The following is a 19537-nucleotide window of genomic DNA, read 5'->3' as shown; positions in this document are numbered from 1 at the left end:
AAACCAGGACATTTTCACCCAATCTTAATTCCCATGGGAGAGGGCTCACATTACGAAGCCACTTCTTTACTCACTTAATGTAGTTCCAAAGCAGTCAAAGCTGTACAGATCTGTGACAGCTATATCAGCAAACAGATAGTAAGTCAGTGCAAAGATCAGTGTGTAAACGCAGCACTTTCCTCAGAAGCCTTGCTCACAGAAAATGCACCCTGTGCTTCTCCATGAATTAGTGCTGCTTTAAGTTTTCATTACTTCATTCATTCAAGGACAGCTCTAAATAGTCACTTTATTCACATCTCTCCTTTCTCCTGAAGAGACTCTGACTCATTATTTTCAGGTTGAGAAGCTCTACCCTATGTATAGTGTCCCCAAAGTAAGGATAGTTATTTTTACAAATAGAATAGCTGTCAAGAGCAGCACAAAGACTGACATTGCATCTCAATAGACAAATAGATGATGTTTCCAATAGACAAATATATGATGCAAGAAAATACGATTAACATTATGGACAGATGTATTACCAATTCACAGTGACTTCAACAGACAGCACAATCTCAAGGTGAATTGACCAGTAACAGAGCACAAGAGAGATCTAGAATTATCCAAGGAAGTGTGACTTACCAAATCAACCAAATTAATGGATCTGGCTATCGGCACTTCTATTGGGAATCCAGAAGCAACCTGCTCCTTCTCAACTTCCACTTTTTCATTTTAGTACTATACTTACATAATTTCAATTTTAAATATAGTACATATAGCTGCATATGCCCTGTCACAGAGACTTTTAAGTTAATACATTTAGAAAAAGGTATAAAGATGGGTAAATATTTACAGGAAAAGCCAGGATTGAAAAGTATTGAGAAACATTATAATGACTATCCACTGATTGCATCTCCACTAAATTTCAGTCACCTTGGCTTTCCTTATGTCTTTTTTAAGTAAACATCTTTGTACATTTATCCAAACCATTCTCATTATATATTTCTACATCTTTAACTTTGATTTCACCTAATAACTGAGTGCCTAAAGTGAAGAAAAAAACAAGGAACTGATATGAGTTTTTTTCTTTAGCAACAATGCAACAGACTCCTGCAGGTGTAACCCATTTTGCAGACTCATCATCCATTTTGTAGATAAGTCAAGGGAAAACTATGTCTGAGAAGTTGTAGCAGAATAAAAAGGACCACCAATACCAAATTACTCTCTACAGTTTACGTCATCTGAAATAATTCACTTTATACAAATCTCTACACATAAAACAGGACAGTAGACACTCCTCAATAGTTGCAACACCTATTATGAAAAAAGGTCCAGCACCAATTACTACAGGAATTTCTTCTTTAAGCCAGACAGACCCAGCAAACCAAAAGGTGGAAAGATCTATTGGCATAGCACTCAAAATACAGAAATGTCTCAGGAGTGCCAAGAATAGACCAGAAAAGCAATATTCACAAGATCATGTGCAACTCACATCTGTATTAAGATTAGTAAATGTACAGGTGCAAAATCCCCCTTATGCCTCCTCTTTTACTAGAAACCATAAGCCACAATTTCATTTCCAGGAAGGGGGAAGGATAAAGGACATCTATACTGACATGAGGTTTGCAGAAGCTGTGGAGCTGGTCTGGCATGTAGGTTTCTAGATTACCAGTGCCACTTTTCAGGAAAGTTGCAAAGACTGTACCTCAGCTTACACTTAGTGAGTCCCAGGAACAATTGTCCAATAACTGCTCATGATCACTTTCATATTTAAAGCATAAAGAAATCCACAGCTGAATCAAAGCACAATGGTGAGCTGCCTACTCGGAAAGCAAGAGGGACCAGGGCAAGGATAAAAGCTGTACCATGAAAGGTCAGAAGTGTATCTATAAAGATATGATATCTCAGCATTTCTGCAGTTCGTTAAACACTTCCAGCTTTGAAGATGATCATGCAAAGGAAGTGTCAATTCACTCCCCATCACTAAGCCCAGTTGATAAATCAAAAATCAGAACCAAACATGGAATACATGGCACTCTCCTCAGTATTTTGTGCAATAGAAGCAAAATACATCTTATCTGTTCTTTAACTAGAATTGCCACAGTGACAAAAGCCACTGTGTTCCCCTCAGGTACTGCCATGTAATTATTACATACCATGTTTCAAATAAGCCCTATAGAACCATGAGTTGCAACACATTTGTGGCTCAAGGGATGCAACAAGACCATGCAATCAGCACAAGGTTTTGAAATATGGTGCTAACAGACATGTAAACTTTAAGAACTGCCAATATAAATTTAGGTAAAAGGAGACCTTGGATATTAGTAAGTTATTTGGTAGCCAAAGGACCTGCCTATGATGACAGAAATCCGACCTGTCAGTTCTTAGACTGGAGAGAAGAGGGAAAGAAGAAAAAAACACTTCCTTCAAATTCCCAGGACAGCATCTGTTGAAGCTGGGCCAACATCCAGAGAAAAAGAAGGTGGGATTCATTGGCCCAGAAAATAACAAGAGAAAATGTGACCCCACAGCTGAATCTGTGGATACTCTCTTATAACACAGTAAAATGGTATTCTAAAGAGCAGTAGCTGACTACTAATTTTGTGCAGTATCTCCTCTAGAGAGGCCTAACTGGTAACTATTGTCATTCAGAAGAGAAAACAATATCCAAACTGACCATTGCATACTTAGATGAAGTATTTGTATTTTGAAGCTGCACCTGCTGGAACTCAGAAATAACTCAACTTGGCCCATAGAGATAATGAGAAACAATGTCCACATGACAGAAAGAATACAAAACCCCCTCCTCAAACCGTATTAACAACTCTAGCTTTTTATCTGAGGTCTGTGCAATAAACAAGGTTAGTCAAAAGTTGCTACAACAGCATTTCCCTGTTTGTTTTGCAAGCTAAAAATGTTCCCCTCTCCCCCTCCCCAGGAAATTTAATTTCATCTAATATAAGGAAAAGTACTTTGTTTATGGGAGTGAAATCTAAACCCAATGATGCTTAGCATAAAGTCTTTTAGGTCTTTAAATAGCTCTTGTATTTAAAATAAGTTCTGTCAGTCTTTTACTTTCAACACCACAAATTGCCTTTTATTAATCCTGATTCAGACTCAGGAAATATTAAAATAAATTTATCAGCTTTACCTGTAATGCACTGAAACTGTCCATCTTCTCTTCTTATTGTAAATGTTTCCCCTGGATTAACTTGCACAAGAATAACCTTAAAAATAAAAGAGCGTTTACAACCATTACACAGGAATATGTTACAGAAGTCTGGTACGTAAAAGTAACCCCAAAGTTTTACTGGGAAAAAACCAAATTTTTTTCCAGTTTGTAAATACATTATTTTTCACTTCACACTGCTTTCTGCCTTCATCCCACAGAGAAGGAGATAAGAGCAAGAACAAGCACAGATATTTTTAAACAAACATTTTTCAAATAAGGAGAGAATAACAAGTAAAACAGTACCTGTACAAATTTTATTTTCTCAACTGCTTAGTATAATTAAAAAGCTATTTGTACAGCTTAAATTATTTCAACAAATTGCATTAACTTCAACATTAATCAAACCATTACATAAACTTCCAAAGGAAGACTAGAATTCCCAGCGTTTGAATTTTCATCAACCACCCAACAAACATAAGGGAAATACTGTGTCATTTCCTTCTTTACACGACCCAAGCATGTTTGTACCTTCATTAATGATAAAACATTATTAGAAGTCATGACAAAGTAAGTGCACCAGATGCCCAGCATGAAACAATATGTATAATTTTATTTGTGGAAAGCTGGTTATCCTAATTTTGTAAACCCAAGCAATGCAGAAACGATAGCAAAGCATACTTATCAGCCAAAATAAACAGAGAAAGGTTGACATGTACCAAAGCAGAAGCCTGTTACTATTTTAAATTTCTGTATTCTTATTTGAAACCTGCCCTTCTGTGAGAAAGAAGTTTGTAAACATGAAGCACCTAGCTAAAATCATGAAAAAGGGGGGGAGAAAAAAAGCAGAAGAGCAGGTGCCTTTCATGATTTCCTTTGTGGTCACATCTTTCTTCAGTCTTGCTTACACATGTCTAGATGGAGGCTTTATACTCCTCCTTGTAGGAATCAAGAGGCAGAGAAATATTTATACTCACAACTCTTGAATACCATGGCCAAAAATGTACTCTGTTAAATTGCTCAAAGAAAATAAAATCTGTCACATTAAAAAAAAAATTACCTACACCAAAAAAACCAAATCAGGAAACCTGAGTCTTACTCATTTTAGGAATACCAGATGGAAAGGAAGAAAAGAGAAGGCAGAAATCACATGAATTCCTCTGGTAGAGCAATTTCACAAATAAATGAAAAGATGGTAAGTTCTACTCTAACATAGCTGCAACTTTGATGAGGTATGATAGACATTCACATTTTCAAGCTTGGGCTGTGTGATTCAACATTGATTTAGCTCAGGTTTGAGCATGCACTTTTAATAGTATTATCTTAAGTTGTTTAATGTGGTTTTTCCAGAAGTTTTAGGCTCTCTGAGAAAAAAATAATGAACGATATCACTACTTACATTTTATCATGTTGATAAATTTTCCAGATCTTCAAAAGTGTGCCTCAATATAAAACTGACTAAAAGTTAGCATTCATAATATAACCTACACTTAGGAACAACATGATTTTAGTAAAAAACTTCAAATAAGACTTAAAGATCTTCAGAAAATATTGCATTGCCAGAGTTTACTTTGAAGAATTTGAAGGTAGCTTTTTAACAAATGGTTACCATCACCTTCAGAACGTGATGAAGGTGAGAAATGTGATGAGGGGTGACCTCATCACTGTCTGTAACTACCTGAAGGGAAGTTCTAGCCAGGTGGGGGTTGGTCTCTTCTCCCGGGCACTCAGCAATAGGACAAGGGGGAACGGGCTCAAGCTCTGCCAGGGGAAATTGAAGTTGGAGAGCAGAAAAAAATTCTTTCCAGAGAGAGTAATCAGGCATTGGAATGGGCTGCCCAGAGAGGGGGTGGATTCACCATCCCTGGAGATTTTTAAACTGAGATTGGCCGTGGCACTGAGTGCCATGATCTGGTGAATGGACTGGAGTTGGACCAAGGGTTGGACTTGATGATCTTGGAGGTATTTTCCAACCCAATCGATTCTATGATTCTATGAATAGGAATGGATGAGTTCTTAAAATTTCTTTTTCAGATTTCCCAACCAGGCATAACTTTTTGAAGACATATTTCATTGATGTACTCTCTCCTTTCTGCTACAATTGAAAGTTTTAGTTTGAAATTTAGTCTAGAATAAAAGCATCTAAAAGCTTCACAGTACATGAGAACATCTATCCATCTGTTATGTGTGGGCTGGATAGCTACATTTGCCCAAGTCCTTTGGCTGATTTAGATACCCAAACTCCTGGGAGGTGCCATTCTGGCTGCAGCTGACATGTAAATCTGTGCCATTTTCAGCTCAATATTCTTGGTCTCCATCATATGAAACATGAGAAGCAGAAAAGCTTTAGGACAATGGCTGGTCCTCAATTCCTGCTTTTAAAGTAATATGGAGTGGAGATTGAGTGGTATTCCCATTTTGTTCCCATTTTTATTGTGTGAGTGCCTGAGGCTGGTAATCTGGGTGATAATGTTGTCTTAGGAACCTGCTGGCTTTCCTGCTCCAGACCTCTTGCTGCAGGACACGTGAACCGGAGGCTCCAGCCAGCAGAGTGGATCTGAGTGTGGGATCATGTCTGCTGGTGCAGCTGCAGCAGGCAGGCCCTGCGCCTCCTGTTTTGGTTTTATAGCAGCTTCTGCTGTGTGAGAATCTTTGCTGTTCCCTTCACAGCTGGCCCGAGAAGGTAAAGGCTCAGTCGTGGTGCGACAGTGAGAGAGAGGGGCACTGCTCTGAGGCAACAGGACTCCTTAGGAAGTCCAGCTCCACTCTGACACTCAGGATGCCATCGGATGTTCATTATTACTGATGGCATCTGACTTCTACTCCAAAGGGTGGGGACACTCACCAACTGGAAATAGAGTCCTTTTTGTCAATGGACACTTAGCCTGCTTGATGCCTCACTGTGTATTTCACTGGCTCCCACTTTCAGTCTTGCTTTTGTGGTGTGCATTTACATTTTTATTTTACAACTGTTCCAAGAGAGGCTGTATTTGTTTCCAAGTGTGTCAAAAGAGATAGTGATTCACGGCTGAAGTAATTTCAGAAGTTTGAAGAACTGCTTGCTTGCTTCAACAGGCTTTATGTTGGGGAAGTGTGTGACCAGCACTGCTTGCTAGACCAACCTTATCACTGCTGAGCCCCATGGCGTGTTCACAGCTTTGAGAAGGGCATTTCTGACATCACCTCAGTAGATGTGATTTAAGAAAAATTCAAGCTATGAACAGAGATAGATTGATACTTTTCTCATCAGAAGAGATATTACCAAAGACAGAGAGTCACTCACAGGGATTCCCTCTTATCTAATGGAAGTCTGCAGCACATAATCGAAAATGCAAGAAAAGATCTCTAAATGTAACAAGGATGTTTCATAGCACACATTTTAGGAAACAAAAATGTCTGTGGGTTGCTTGGCATTTATAGCTCTTTCATCCCATTCTACGTGGCTTTGTGAAGCTTTTACTCCCATCAGCCAACATGCTAATTCATGAACCCTGACATCAGTACTTCTGAAAACCAAAGCCTGAGTCTTTCACACTGAATATTCTCAACCTTGACCTCTTTCCTCTTCTGGGCAAAACATTCATGTTGGCTTGAACTAAGTGAAAAGCTTTGGAAAAATCTAATGGTTCAGACTCTCTTCTAATGCCTCAATCTTTTTGTGACAAATGCTGTTGCTTTTCTCACAGCACCTAAAGATTCATTTCCAATGTGCCAATCTCAGTGGGAGTAACCTTTAACATGGGCACTTTTAAAGTGGGCACTTTTCTTACTAAATCAACAAAACACTAATTAAGGACTTCTGAAGCTTAACAAAATAATGTGAACTTGGTCTGAACTGAGGTCTTGATACAAGTTCTAGAATCCTACAAGCACTTTTGAAGCATAACTAACTATAACAGAAGCCATTAAAACTTAAAAGTGTAATCTCAATGCTGACAGAACTTGGACTCAATATATTTTTGTCCCAAAACATGTTAAGGGACATGCCGCTAAGAAACTGGAATATTAGGTCAAAAACTAGTTCTGTGTCATTTCCACCGGGCCTATAAATTGTTTCCTTTAAACAGTTATTTAATGATAATACACACGACCTCAATACAGTTCCTGATGAAAAAACAGTACAAAATCTCTTTCCAGATATTAACATACAAGTTGGCAATACAAGAGTGCAGCTACATACTTATGCTAATAACAGTTCTTGCATAAGTAAAACACAGTGACCAGACAAATGGCTGAAGTTTGGAATACCTAAAATATCAGTTGCTAAAGACTCAGGGTTTAAACAGTGAAATCTCATACTTTGAAATGGTACTTAATTTACCCTACAAAGGCTATTTTAGAAGATAAATCTGAAGCAAATGAGCAACACAGTAAGATTTGTATCAATTTAATTAAACTGCCGGGAGTGGCAAAGACTTTCCTCCTAACAAAACTAGTCCTGCCATATATTAGAAAGCTCAATATGTTTTTCATGAAATTGCTGTTTGAACTCAAGGAATGGCTCAAGACAACTAAGAGCATAGGGAATGTCCTGATGGTCCGGGTCAGCAGTCCAGGTCAGCAGTTCATTCAGCCTAGAACTTTGACTGTAATACATCAATTGAGATGCTGTTTATGGGGAGCAAGTGAGCCAGGCCACTTTCTGCAATCCCATATTGAACTCTATTACTGTCCATAAGTTTGCCTAAACTATATGAGTTCAGGTACAATTTGAATTGACTCCATAACCTCCAAAGCAGCAAGTTCCTGAGGTTTACTTTTTTAGACATTTTAAAACTATCTCCTACTAATCACACGTTCCCTAGTTTCTCTGCTATGGGATTTGTTGTAAAACAGTTCTGAGTAAATTTCATCCACCTCCTTTAATATTTTTTAAGGCTTGGCAATTCCCCCCTCCTTGTCCCCAGTCCCTGCAAACTGAGGAGTCCTGATATTTCTGATCTCTCCTCAGAGAATCTGCTACAGCCCCTTGGCCAGGTCAGTGATACACAAACCCACATCTGTATTGGGAAAATACGCAGGGCTCAGGAACAATCCCTGGAACAGTCATCTGTAGTAATGCATATGCCATAGAAGTCCTGAGCACAATACAGGCCAATGCCAATGAGCAATCTTCTTCCATACAGAACAGGAAACTATTCCTGAGAACCCTCTTATCAAGCAGTTTGCAAGAAAAGATGATTTACTAAAACAGACCTATTTCATGGCACTTAGTCTCAGTTTCTGGGAACATTTGGAATACACTTGAATTACTAATATATAAACAATTCCTGACAGTAGCCTGAAGAAGTATTACAACATTTTGCCTCTCTGAAGGACAGTTAAGGGACACGCTCTTAAGTAGCTTTGAAAATCTATTCTTCACCTTAAATCACAATTTGAGCTGGTCTGATACAGCAAATACACTCTTAGAATACAACAATTCTTATGTAAAATTATTCTAGAATATTTCTCTCTTCAAAGAATTCCACACTAAAGTATAATTTTATTGTAACTCAAGTAGTATGATCACATCCTACAGAGATACACAACATCAGCTTAGACATACTCTAACAGATATGATAATTCAAAAATAATTGCATCTGAAGATCTCATATGTGAATTATTACTACATCAGTGGGAGCAAGGTGGAAAGTACTCAGACCTTGCATCTAAAGAATCAACCTAAGTACAAATGTTCAAAGAGGAGAATGTTCAATGTTTCTTATTTTTATCCAGTAAACTCTTCACTATCCGCAAGGGAAACTACAGAATGTTTCTGCAGACTGAAGCAGGAAAGGAGTTTAATGTTTTTTCAAGTCTTTGGTTTATTTCTAACACAGAAGAAATGAATTCAATAAAAATGGCTGGAGTCAGAAAAAAAACGTGTAAGAGTCAGAACACAAACAACAAAAGGTGGAAGGGAGATCTGTCCAAGGCCGAGCTGCAGCCACCTTGACTCAGAGGGCTGCCCCCAAAGAAAGGAAAAACTTAAGGACAAATGTTAACATTTATCTCCAAAAAGGTCTAGAAGTAACTTTTATCAACAAGAATCAGAGGCTGCAGAACCTTAGAGGTATTTCACTCTGCCAACATGGTCACAGCAGCATCTTAAAAGCAAAACAGTAACAATACAAAATATAGCTGACTTGTATCTTACCAGTCTTTGTTTTTAGTTACACAGAACACTTTCACAAGCAGCCTACGATTTTGCTTGTGCCAGACGAATATGTAGTTAACATATTACTTCATCGGATCACAGTGAGGGGCAGAACGGAATTTAAACCACAGAACTAGCTAATCTTGTTTTGAATATGTTCTTTTGCACACTAATTGAGGCCAACAATCTCATTAACTCCACAGAAACAACAATTAAAACCAAGCCTTCATTCTGTAAGATACACCCTTCTATAAGCTTCTCTACTTGAACTTCCCTCCTCCTAACAGAAGCAGTGATGTACAAGCAGACTGACTGGTTTCAAAATCACCTCAGCCAGCTGACAGGAAAGAGAGGCTGCAGCAGACCTGTGGCATCCTCACAAATGCATGTTTACATTACAGCAAGAAGGGAGAAGTTCCCCTGGTATTTTAGAGACAAAAAAAGTGATAAACTATAAATAGGCTTGCACAATTAGTAACTATTCTCCATCAAGTGGTTAGCAAGCAAGATGGAAATAAACTATGGACATTATTGAGAAGTACCAATTTCAAAATTGGATTCATCCTGATAAGGACCCGAGATGATGTGAAAGACTTGAAGAGCAGGAAAACAAAAGCAACTTAGGACTAATCCACAAGGATGTTATTTACTGCTTTAAGACAACATCTTTCCATAGCAAATACTGCAAATACAATTAGAAGTCCAAACTGTTTCTATCCCTATGGTGGAAAAAAAACCAGCTGATAAGTAAACTATGAAATAAGTCAAAGGGCTCTAAAAACTAACTTCATAAAAAATCTCATAGCAAGTTTACCACATTCTTCTTTTGCTCACAATTATACACATACAAAAGCAGCTCTTCAAATAAAATGCAAAAAGCTGAAGAACAAGGCTTTCTCCCCAAATAAATGTACGTCATACAGCCAGCCAAAAAACAGTGCCTCAAAATTATTTTGCATTTCTATTGATTACATTTATGCAGTGGATCCCTAAGGCAAAAGGGATTTTATTTTAAAAAACCCTACATATGCAAAATACTATTAGTATTTTTAATTTATTGCTTAGCTTCTAGAAGTTTATATTTAGTCCAGAGTAAAAAAAAAAATAAGAAAAAAACTCAACACCCAAACAACAAATAATTGTGTTTAAAATATACTAGATACTCTTTCACAGAGATACAAAACAAAACACATCCAGAATGAAGACAGTTGCTAACATTCTCCTCCACTCTGCTCTATAAAGTAATGAAGACCTTTCTAATTTGGGGAAAGTTTTGCAGGTCAGATTTGAATAAGGTTTATGGAAGGGAGCCCACCTTATCCTTACCATATAATGATGATATTAAGTATTATACCTTTTACAGCCACAGTTCAAATAATACCTGTATTTCTGAAAGGACAGGACTGAGTGAAACAGTTTCTAATTCTTCTAAGCCAGCAAAAACATCAAAACAGAATCAAATCAGATACAATAAAATTTTCTTTACAAGTTTGGTATTCACAGCCACATTTTCAAATCTTTTATAGCAGATAAAAAACTGTGTTGACCAAAGAAATGCTTTTATACCTAAAAGCCTCTCTGTCCACAGAAGTAGTTACTAGCTACTCAATATAAAAGAAAATTGAAAAATATTTTTTTTTCTAGTAAGTACAGGTTTATTTCTAACCAGCTCAGTCTTAACTGAAAGACTGAAACTATCATTTTAGAGTTCCTGGGATATGAGAAAGATTTTTGTACCTTCAATAAAGAAAAAAAAAATCTATGACGATCAAGCTCATTCTGTCCTCCAAAATATCTTGGCTTTCAAACATCCTTCAATATCAAGGACTATCAGCCTGCTGAAGGGGAAAACTAAAAGGTTAAGTTTTTTAATCCTGACTGAGAGTAAAGAAACTAAATACTTATGTCATGTGTGAAGTTGCGGGATTAGCCCACATGAGAGCTGGCACTCTGTTCTTTCCACAGGCTCCCAATGTCTGCAGCTGCAGAGACAAGAAAAGGAAGGGAACTGGACTGAATTTCAGTGTAAAAGGGGTATTCTGAATCCTTGTCTCTCCCTAGTCACCCACCACCTCACTCTGAAGGGCAAAGGAACTGAATGGGTTACTCAGAATCTTCCTCTAAAAGAAATTAGTTACGCTTTGTGAATTTACATATTTTTCCAGAATGAGTGAAATCCAGGACAAATTTTCCAACCAAGTTAAAAGTCTCTGAATATACGTAACTAGAATACTAATACATCTACCACTAAATATATCATAGGAAAAAACAAAACAAAACAAAAACCTTTAGCAACAAAGCTGATTCCCAGTCTGTCATACATACTAAAATACTTAAAAATGTGGGGAAGTAAGAAGGGAAAGAGAAAGGTGGGGAGGGCAGGGAGGAAGCTAGAACATGTTACATTAATTTTAGCCATTGTTACAATTAATATATAGAATGAAGAAATAAGAGTATGCTTCATTATGACTGTGGTTAAAGCACAATCACATGTAACCACATAGTAAGAGACTGTTCCTATACAACAAGAAAGATTACAAGTTGGAGTAAAACAATACTACTGAAAAGCAGAGTTCTGTTTTTCCCTCATTTTGCAGTGGTTCTGGGGGATGTGTGTGTTTTTCAGGATTGCAGGCAGTTTGGGTTTCTTTCCTACAAACAAACTTCCTAAAAACCAAGAGGGCAAAGTGTTCCAAAATCTTTCCTTGGACCTTCAAAACCGTAATTTAAAGCGAATCAAATCATAAACCATTTCTATACTAGCAGAAACAGCATTATTTTCTGAGATGTTTTACTGGGAAAGAGGAGAGAGCTTCAGGGTTGTTTTTTTTTTGTTTTGTTTTGGTCATTATTAATCTGAAAACATCTATATTTAGCATTATATGGTTATAGGTGCTGACTCAGTAGTAAATGACTGTCAGCAAACCCCACAAATAACGGAAAGACTTTACCAAAACCATATTTCTAAATGCACTACTAATATACATGAACACGAAAAAAAATGAAGACAGCAGTGGTTTGTCTAAAAACACTGCAACTGAAATCAGCTCAGCAGTACTCATGAGAAGATTTTTAACTAAAAGGACAAAGGTAAATTATTTTTTGAACATTTTTAAAATTTAGGAAAACATTGCAGCTAATGCTCTTGGTCATTCTGACTTCAAAAAATTTTAAAACACTGAATCTGTTACGAGGGTGATACAGCCAAGCTCTTCGTAAGATGTACACTGTATCTTTAAAAGTCTGTCTGCAACAAGATTAAAAAAGGGTGTATTTCTAGAAAAGGGTGAATATAACACAACACAACTTCCAGGCAGAGCCACATTTATGCTCTGTCATTAGGGCACGTATTCAGAACAATCACATTTTTCTCCACTAATAGCTCCAATCAAGATGCTAATTAGTGACATGCTTTATCTCGTAACCCATTTCAAAAGCCTTAGCACTTTGACTTACTGTTGCTCGCATCCTTTTATTTCTCTCATTCAACTGGTGCTACCACAGTGACAAAGGATGAAGGAAGATTCAACAGTCACCACTCCGGCTGCTCCAATCTGTTCCATTCACTTAATACTGAGGTAATCTTCCGTGATGTATTGAACACTGCCCCCCCTCCTTCTAACAGGGCACCTTAACCTAAACGCCACGCCGGAGTATCTCACTTTACCTGCCTCTATAGCTGTGCATCCACAAAGCATGTAGAGGCAGGATGTGAAAGGTAGGATCAATTAACAATATAGTCAGCAATACCTACCTCAAGCCTTCCTTCCTATCAAATTAGCCAACGTACAGTGAGCTTCCTGCTGTACACGAATGTATCATGTAACCATAGCAACTAAATCAACAAATAGCTGCTGCAGCATCTGCTTCTGGATCATCTAACGTCAGTCAACAGAAGGTTCGGGTTTAAGAGAACAAAGCTTCCAAATATATGCCATTTTATAACTGCATTTTTAATTTAGCCTCCTTCCTGATTTCTATATAGGATATACTAACTTGGAATGAACCAACTTCTGACTTTATAATCTGTGATGCAGCTTATGACTTGATTTTCCAAGTACACCAGAAAGAAGGAAGGAAAAGAATACTTCATAAGAGAATAGGAAGATCCAGCAAGGAGATAATCAACTGGATTCTAATGCATTCTTCCTCAAATACTGTATTACTTTATACCATACATTTATTAAGAGACATGAAAAGAAAGAAGCATGTTTTCCAACTTTGCTTTTTAACTTACATACATCTGTCCTAAATAATACTATAGCCAGAAATACTTTTTACTAAATATATATATACATTTCAGATGGCTGACAAAGATAGTTTCCCTCTTTCAGTCTTCACTTAACAGCTAGACTGAAACCAACTAATACTGTTTTCTGGCAATCATAGAATCATAGAATCAATTGGGTTGGAAAAGACCTCTGACCATCAAGTCCAACCCTTGGTCCAACTCCAGTCCATTCACCAGATCATGGCACTCAGTGCCACGTCCAATCTCAGGGATGGTGAATCCACCACCTCTCTGGGCAGCCCTTTCCAATGCCTGATTACACTCTCTGGAAAGAATTTTTTTCTGATATCCAACTTAAATTTCCCCTGGCAGAGCTTGAGCCCGTGCCCCCTTGTCCTATTGCTGAGTGCCTGGGAGAAGAGACCAACCCCCACCTGGCTAGAACTTCCCTTCAGGTAGTTCTAGACAGTGATGAGGTCACCTCTGAGCCTCCTCTTCTCCAGGCTAAACAACCCCAGCTCCCTTAGCCTCTCCCCATAGGGCTTGTGCTCCAGTCCCTTCACCAGCCTTGTTGCCCTTCTCTGGACCCACTCCAGCCCCTCAATATCTTTCCTGAACTGAGGGGCCCAGAACTGAACACAGTACTCGAGGTGTGGCCTCACCAACGCAGAGTACAGGGGAAGGATCACTGCCCTGGTCCTCCTGGCCACGCTATTTTTGATACAGGACAGGATCCCATTGGCCTTCTGGGCCACCTGGGCACACTGTTGGCTCATGTTGAGCTTCCTGTCAATTAGTACCCCCAAATCCCTTTCTGCCTGACTGCTTTCCAGCCACTCTGTCCCCAGCCTGTAGCGCTGCATGGGGTTGTTGTGGCCAAAGTGCAGGACCCGGCACTTGGCCTTGTTGAACTTCATCCCATTGGAATCAGCCCATCTCTCAAGTCTATCACATCTCACATCTGTGGTCCTTAATCCCATAAACAGCAGGGGACCCACCGGCACACGCTCACCTGAGGAGAGACAGTTACACAGGGCAAAACTCACACACCTCTCTTCTTGTGAGAAATTAGTCAAACACCACTTATGCATCACTCTGGTTTAAGTCCTATCCCATAGGCAGACAAGATACATGAAACGGCTTTGAAATTGTTTTGGTATTTGGAATGCAACAACAGGAGATTCCTGATTAAATGTTTTCTAAGGCATAAAAAAATTTTAACATTACTCGGACAATCATTTCTTCAAAGGTAATTAGTGTATACACACACACACATATATAAAAGGACTCAAAGCCACAGCCTACTTCAAGTTATATTCATATGTTTGATCAGAATCAAGTTATTTACCATGTAAAAGCTTTCTAGACCAAAACACCAGTATTTATTTCCAGTATCATTTTGATTTTAAAAATACCTACTTTTAGTTTTTGAAGCACATCGTTTTCCATCCACATACAGGTTTTTTTATGAGGAAAAGCATTACAACTAGGTTGGCTCCACACAGTGTGGATCAGTGAACACGGAAAACCAGACACGGATTCAAGAAACCAACACTGCCATGGCTCCAACATGGACTTACTGTGATTTGTACATTTGTCACCTCACCTATGCCAGAGTTCCCATTTGTAGGACTAGTACAACAGCATTTTAAAGTTCCTACATGCTACTAATCAAAGAATACTGCACGACTTGAGTGTTGTTATTCATTAGCAGCACAGGAATTGCCAGATGGAATAACATCTGTGGTAGAGCTAAGGTGATGTCAGTTACAAACATGGCACAAGTCATTTTTCCATTGATTGTGAGTTAAAAATCTGCTGTTTAACTCATAACAAGGCTAATGAGGCTGTGAACTATTCTTTTCCACAATCAAGCCCACTAATGCTTAGAAAATGTATTAAATGGAAAAATGCAAAAGATCTGTGTAACATGTATTACAGAGAGTGTATGATTATCAAAAGGGAACATCTGACATGAGTTATATAAGCCAAATTAAAATAGTACTTTAAATTGTTTTAAACTGTCAAAGGCTTATGAATTTCACAGTTGCAAAGAACATTACATCCATATAATTCTTTCTTAAAGTCATCTTTCATAAGATCTATTTCCTATCTTCCTTTAGACCTCCTAAAAACTTCCTCTCTCCATATTTATGTTGGCTACTAACCAATAGAGTTCTGAAAATTGAGGTTGAGCTTTGTACTATGCCACAGCAATTCACAGAAGACTCAGCACACAACATTTTCTCTAAGGAAAAGTAATGTTAGGATTTTCTTTTTTTTGCTGTAAATTATCTCCTGTTTTTAGGATCAATGACAGATGAAAACAGGCCACTCACCATTATTCATAGAAGCTACCTATAGACTTGGATCATTGTTCAGGTAACATGACGTAACACTGAAGTTACACCCTTAACACTGAAGTTCTAAATATTCTATTTTCCACAAATTCCAACTTACTACACAATTCTCTACCCTAGCATCTGCTAATATTGACTATAAGGATCTACCTGCTCTATATATGGAGTTTAACACTTTCTTAATGAAGAATATTAAACATACACGTTGTGATGGCCACTAACAAATCATGGTTTTCAGGACTAGGGAGGAAACTCATACAGAATTAAATAAGTGTTACATAATATGTTACAGTAGCAATTTACATTCTAGGGTTTTGAAAAAACCAATCCAATGCAAATTTATTTCAGCTTACACAGATAATACCTGTATGTCTGAAAAAAGTGAGAGAAAAAAGCCTTCTTTTTGCCGATATGCTCCTAAGGCCTGTATTTTCAGAGGACAGACCAAGTACCTCTGCATCATTTTTCTAAAAGGCAGCTAAGAGATAATAAAATCAGCAAACATTTTATCTTTAACCACTGCTACAAGATACTGCACTGAATGTGCTAAGATGACAATACCCTTAGAAGCAACTGGAAACAGGGAGATTGGACAGATGACTAGACTGTTCACTGGCAGTACCATTCAAAAACTATAGATTTCAATTAGCTTTCATTGCTTATTGTGCAAAGGCAAGTTGGAAAGATCCAGGAATTGTTTGTTTGGGGTTTTTTGGTTTTTTTTAGCAAATAAATTGATTATGAAAAGTTTTTTAAATTCTTACTTTACTTGTGTTTCTCCCCCTTCTCTTCATGAGGAAGATGATCAGCAGAAAGCTGATTGCTGGAAAGAAGGGCAGGGAAAAATGATGTGGAGCCTTGTTTTGTAAGAATACAAGGTTTTCTGAAAAGAACCAATGAATGATAAGTGTTTAAAACTGCATCTAATGTCTCTGATAAACATTCAAGACTTGTTAGAGTCCACATATAACAGTGTCCATAATGTCTGTCTCATCCTTTATTACTGACAAATGCTTACAGTTTACTTGCTTTTGCTTTGTTTGTCTTGTCTCTTTTGCATTTTCAGTTCTCACAGGTTGGCTAAGCAAAGTTTTATTTGTCTCATTTACAGCAAAGCCATCTGTTTCATCAGCACTGACACAATCTGTGGTTAGCAGATAGTGCACAGAAAATGTGCTACTTAAAGTAATACCACTATTATATCTTTAAATTAGCAAAAGTATAAACATAAGGATAACAGCAGTGTTTCAAAGAATTTGGATAATGCAACAGACAAACATTTGTGCTTCAAAGTTTTAAGCTAATCCTTGTTTACAGGGAATTAGAAGGAAGCAGTGCGAGGAGCAGTCACTGAACTCTAGAACTTCTGAGGCATCTGGTCATTGCCAGTGGTTAGACACATCAACCACTAAAAATAAAAACTGGAAGACTTCAATCAGATTATTCTCATTTAATGATTTGTTGTTTGAAGCCCACAGGACTTCAGCTGCATAATGCTAAGCAAAAGTGGATGAGGAACAGAGCTCATACTGCACAGCAAAGTGGTAGCAAGGACTAACTAATACTTTAGAGGAGATAGTCCCCTCAGTAGGCATTTTCCCTGATCAAACTGCCTACTTGCAACAGTCCAAAACAGAATCAGGGAGTAAGATTTTACTGAAGTTTTATCTAGATGCATTGACAATACAAAACCGCCAATTTAATGTTTGAAAACTAAGTAATTTAACAAAGATTGTTTGAAGTGAAAAATACAACTAAAAATCCCAAACCCCCAGTTGCTTAAGGTGCTACTATATATTATATAGAATAAAATCCCCTCATTTCTAAAAAAACCCCATACCAAACCTAGAACTGCTGTAATGTAATGTGTGGCATTGTTCAAAGTAAGCCGCACACTTTGAAGATTTTTCATCTGATTCAGTTTTTTACATACTGTATTAAAAAAATTACAAATCTCTTCCCGTAATAACCTTGCCTTCTTCACAACACTTGCAGAATCAAAACACCCTTGCAATCATTTCAATTGAGTATCAAAAGACACTTTTCATCTGTACTTCAACTGTATGTACTTTGCAACTCCCATACTTTCCAAGCTGTACTAGGAGTTGCCAGAGTCCTCTGTGTTGAACAGCTATTATTTGGAGTTTCCCCATGCAAAAAATAACACTCCTGAAGATTGTCTACTTCCGGGCTCTCTGAATCTGTTGTGAGATCTTTAATGAGAAGAGGGGAAGAATTAGTTTGTTGACTGGCTCATGTTTGAAACAACCTGAATAGTTGTGTCATTGTTAAGAGGTCTGTTAGTATTTTCCTTCCATGTAATACCTAGTTATAACTAAAACCAGAATCTTACAAATATTATGAAAGCTAGTCAAGATGAACACAGTGAGGTGGAGAGTTAAAAGATTTGCTAATCACATCTGAAAGTGTGTGCAACCAGTTAGGCATTCACCAAGAAACAATATCCAAGATTATAAAGTAGATCAACTTTTTTCACCCAGAAGGTGGTCGAGTGGGTGCTGGATCCCCAGGGAAGTGATCACAGCACCAACCCTGAGTTGAAGAAGCATTTGGGCAACACTCTCAGGCACATGGTGTGGCTCTTGGGGCGTCCTGAGCAGGGCCAGGAGTTGATGATCCTTGTGGGTCCTTTCCAACTCAGCATATTTGGTGGTCTATCATAAAAGCTGAACAACATTATTTCAGAAAGGTCATAGAGCTACAATTGATTTCCCCTCTGCAGGCTGAGGCAGAGCCCTTTCAGCCCTTGTCCTGACTTCTTTCACTCTTCTAAAGCACAAGAAGAGAGCCTAGCAAGCAGGACAGACATTCTTCTTTCTCTCCCCTACAACCAGTAGATGCCATCAACATCAGCTTCCCCACAGAGACCTTCACCAAGCTTGCCATAGCTGAGCTCACTCTGGTTGTGTAGCATTCTGTAATTTGTGCAGTTGTTTCAAGGGTCAGTGGGATAAGCAGGAGAAAAAGGTACCTACCATCTTGTTCATTTTTAAAGAACTCTGCTGAACAACAGCTCAAATAAAACGAAAATTTTTCATAAATATCCTTTAAAAACAATCCCCTTCCTGCAATGCAACTGTAACATTTAAGAGAAAAATATAAATAAGTAAGCTGAAATTGAATCCAGACATTTGGTTTCTGAAGAGTTTAGAAGATACAAGGAACATTGGTTTACAAAATATTATGGGCTAGGAGAGAATTTTTTATTTCCAAACACTGCTTCTGACAGCTCACGTTCCTGTTTGGTGATATAACAAGTTAAAAGCTCACAATATTTAAAATCACTGGATGTGTCTAACATTTTTACCTTAAAAAGAGTACAAAACGAAGTGTCAAAGGAAGAAATGTATTCTCGAGTTATTCAAAACAGCTTTTTATTAAAAAAATTATTACGTTAAGTGTTTCAATAGCACTTCTAATGTAGTCTCTTTTACCCTGATAAAGTAACCTACACACCCAGTTTTGTGTAAATTTGGGCAACCCTGTGTTTCAAAACACTTTGGCAACATAAACTTGAGCTGGAAAAGAAATTAAAGGACGTATCTTCAATTAGATCAGATTGGGGAAGCTCAGTGAGCAACAGACCAAGTGCTTCATGGAAGAAATCTCTCCAATCCCAATCCTTTCTCATACGTTTT

General features: G+C 37.8%; 1 protein-coding gene across 5 annotated transcripts in view; it reads right to left on the bottom strand.

Moving 5' to 3' along the window:
- FNDC3A (fibronectin type III domain containing 3A) overlaps positions 1 to 19537 on the bottom strand; it is a 122484-nt gene that overhangs the window by 74476 nt on the left and 28471 nt on the right. For 3 of the 5 annotated variants that reach the window (XM_071551572.1, XM_071551562.1, XM_071551583.1), the window contains exon 3: positions 3131 to 3206. The exons of 1 other annotated variant lie outside the window; for it this stretch is intronic. In XM_071551572.1, coding sequence (XP_071407673.1) covers positions 3131 to 3206 — 76 coding nt within the window. Of the gene's footprint in view, positions 1 to 3130; positions 3207 to 12743; positions 12771 to 19537 lie in introns of those variants that run through there. One more of the 5 variants, XM_071551592.1, reaches the window with a different exon arrangement.

Source organism: Pithys albifrons, chromosome 1, assembly GCF_047495875.1.
Source record: "Pithys albifrons albifrons isolate INPA30051 chromosome 1, PitAlb_v1, whole genome shotgun sequence".
NCBI classification, from domain to species: domain Eukaryota; kingdom Metazoa; phylum Chordata; class Aves; order Passeriformes; family Thamnophilidae; genus Pithys; species Pithys albifrons.
This window is presented reverse-complemented; position numbering and strand designations above follow the sequence as displayed.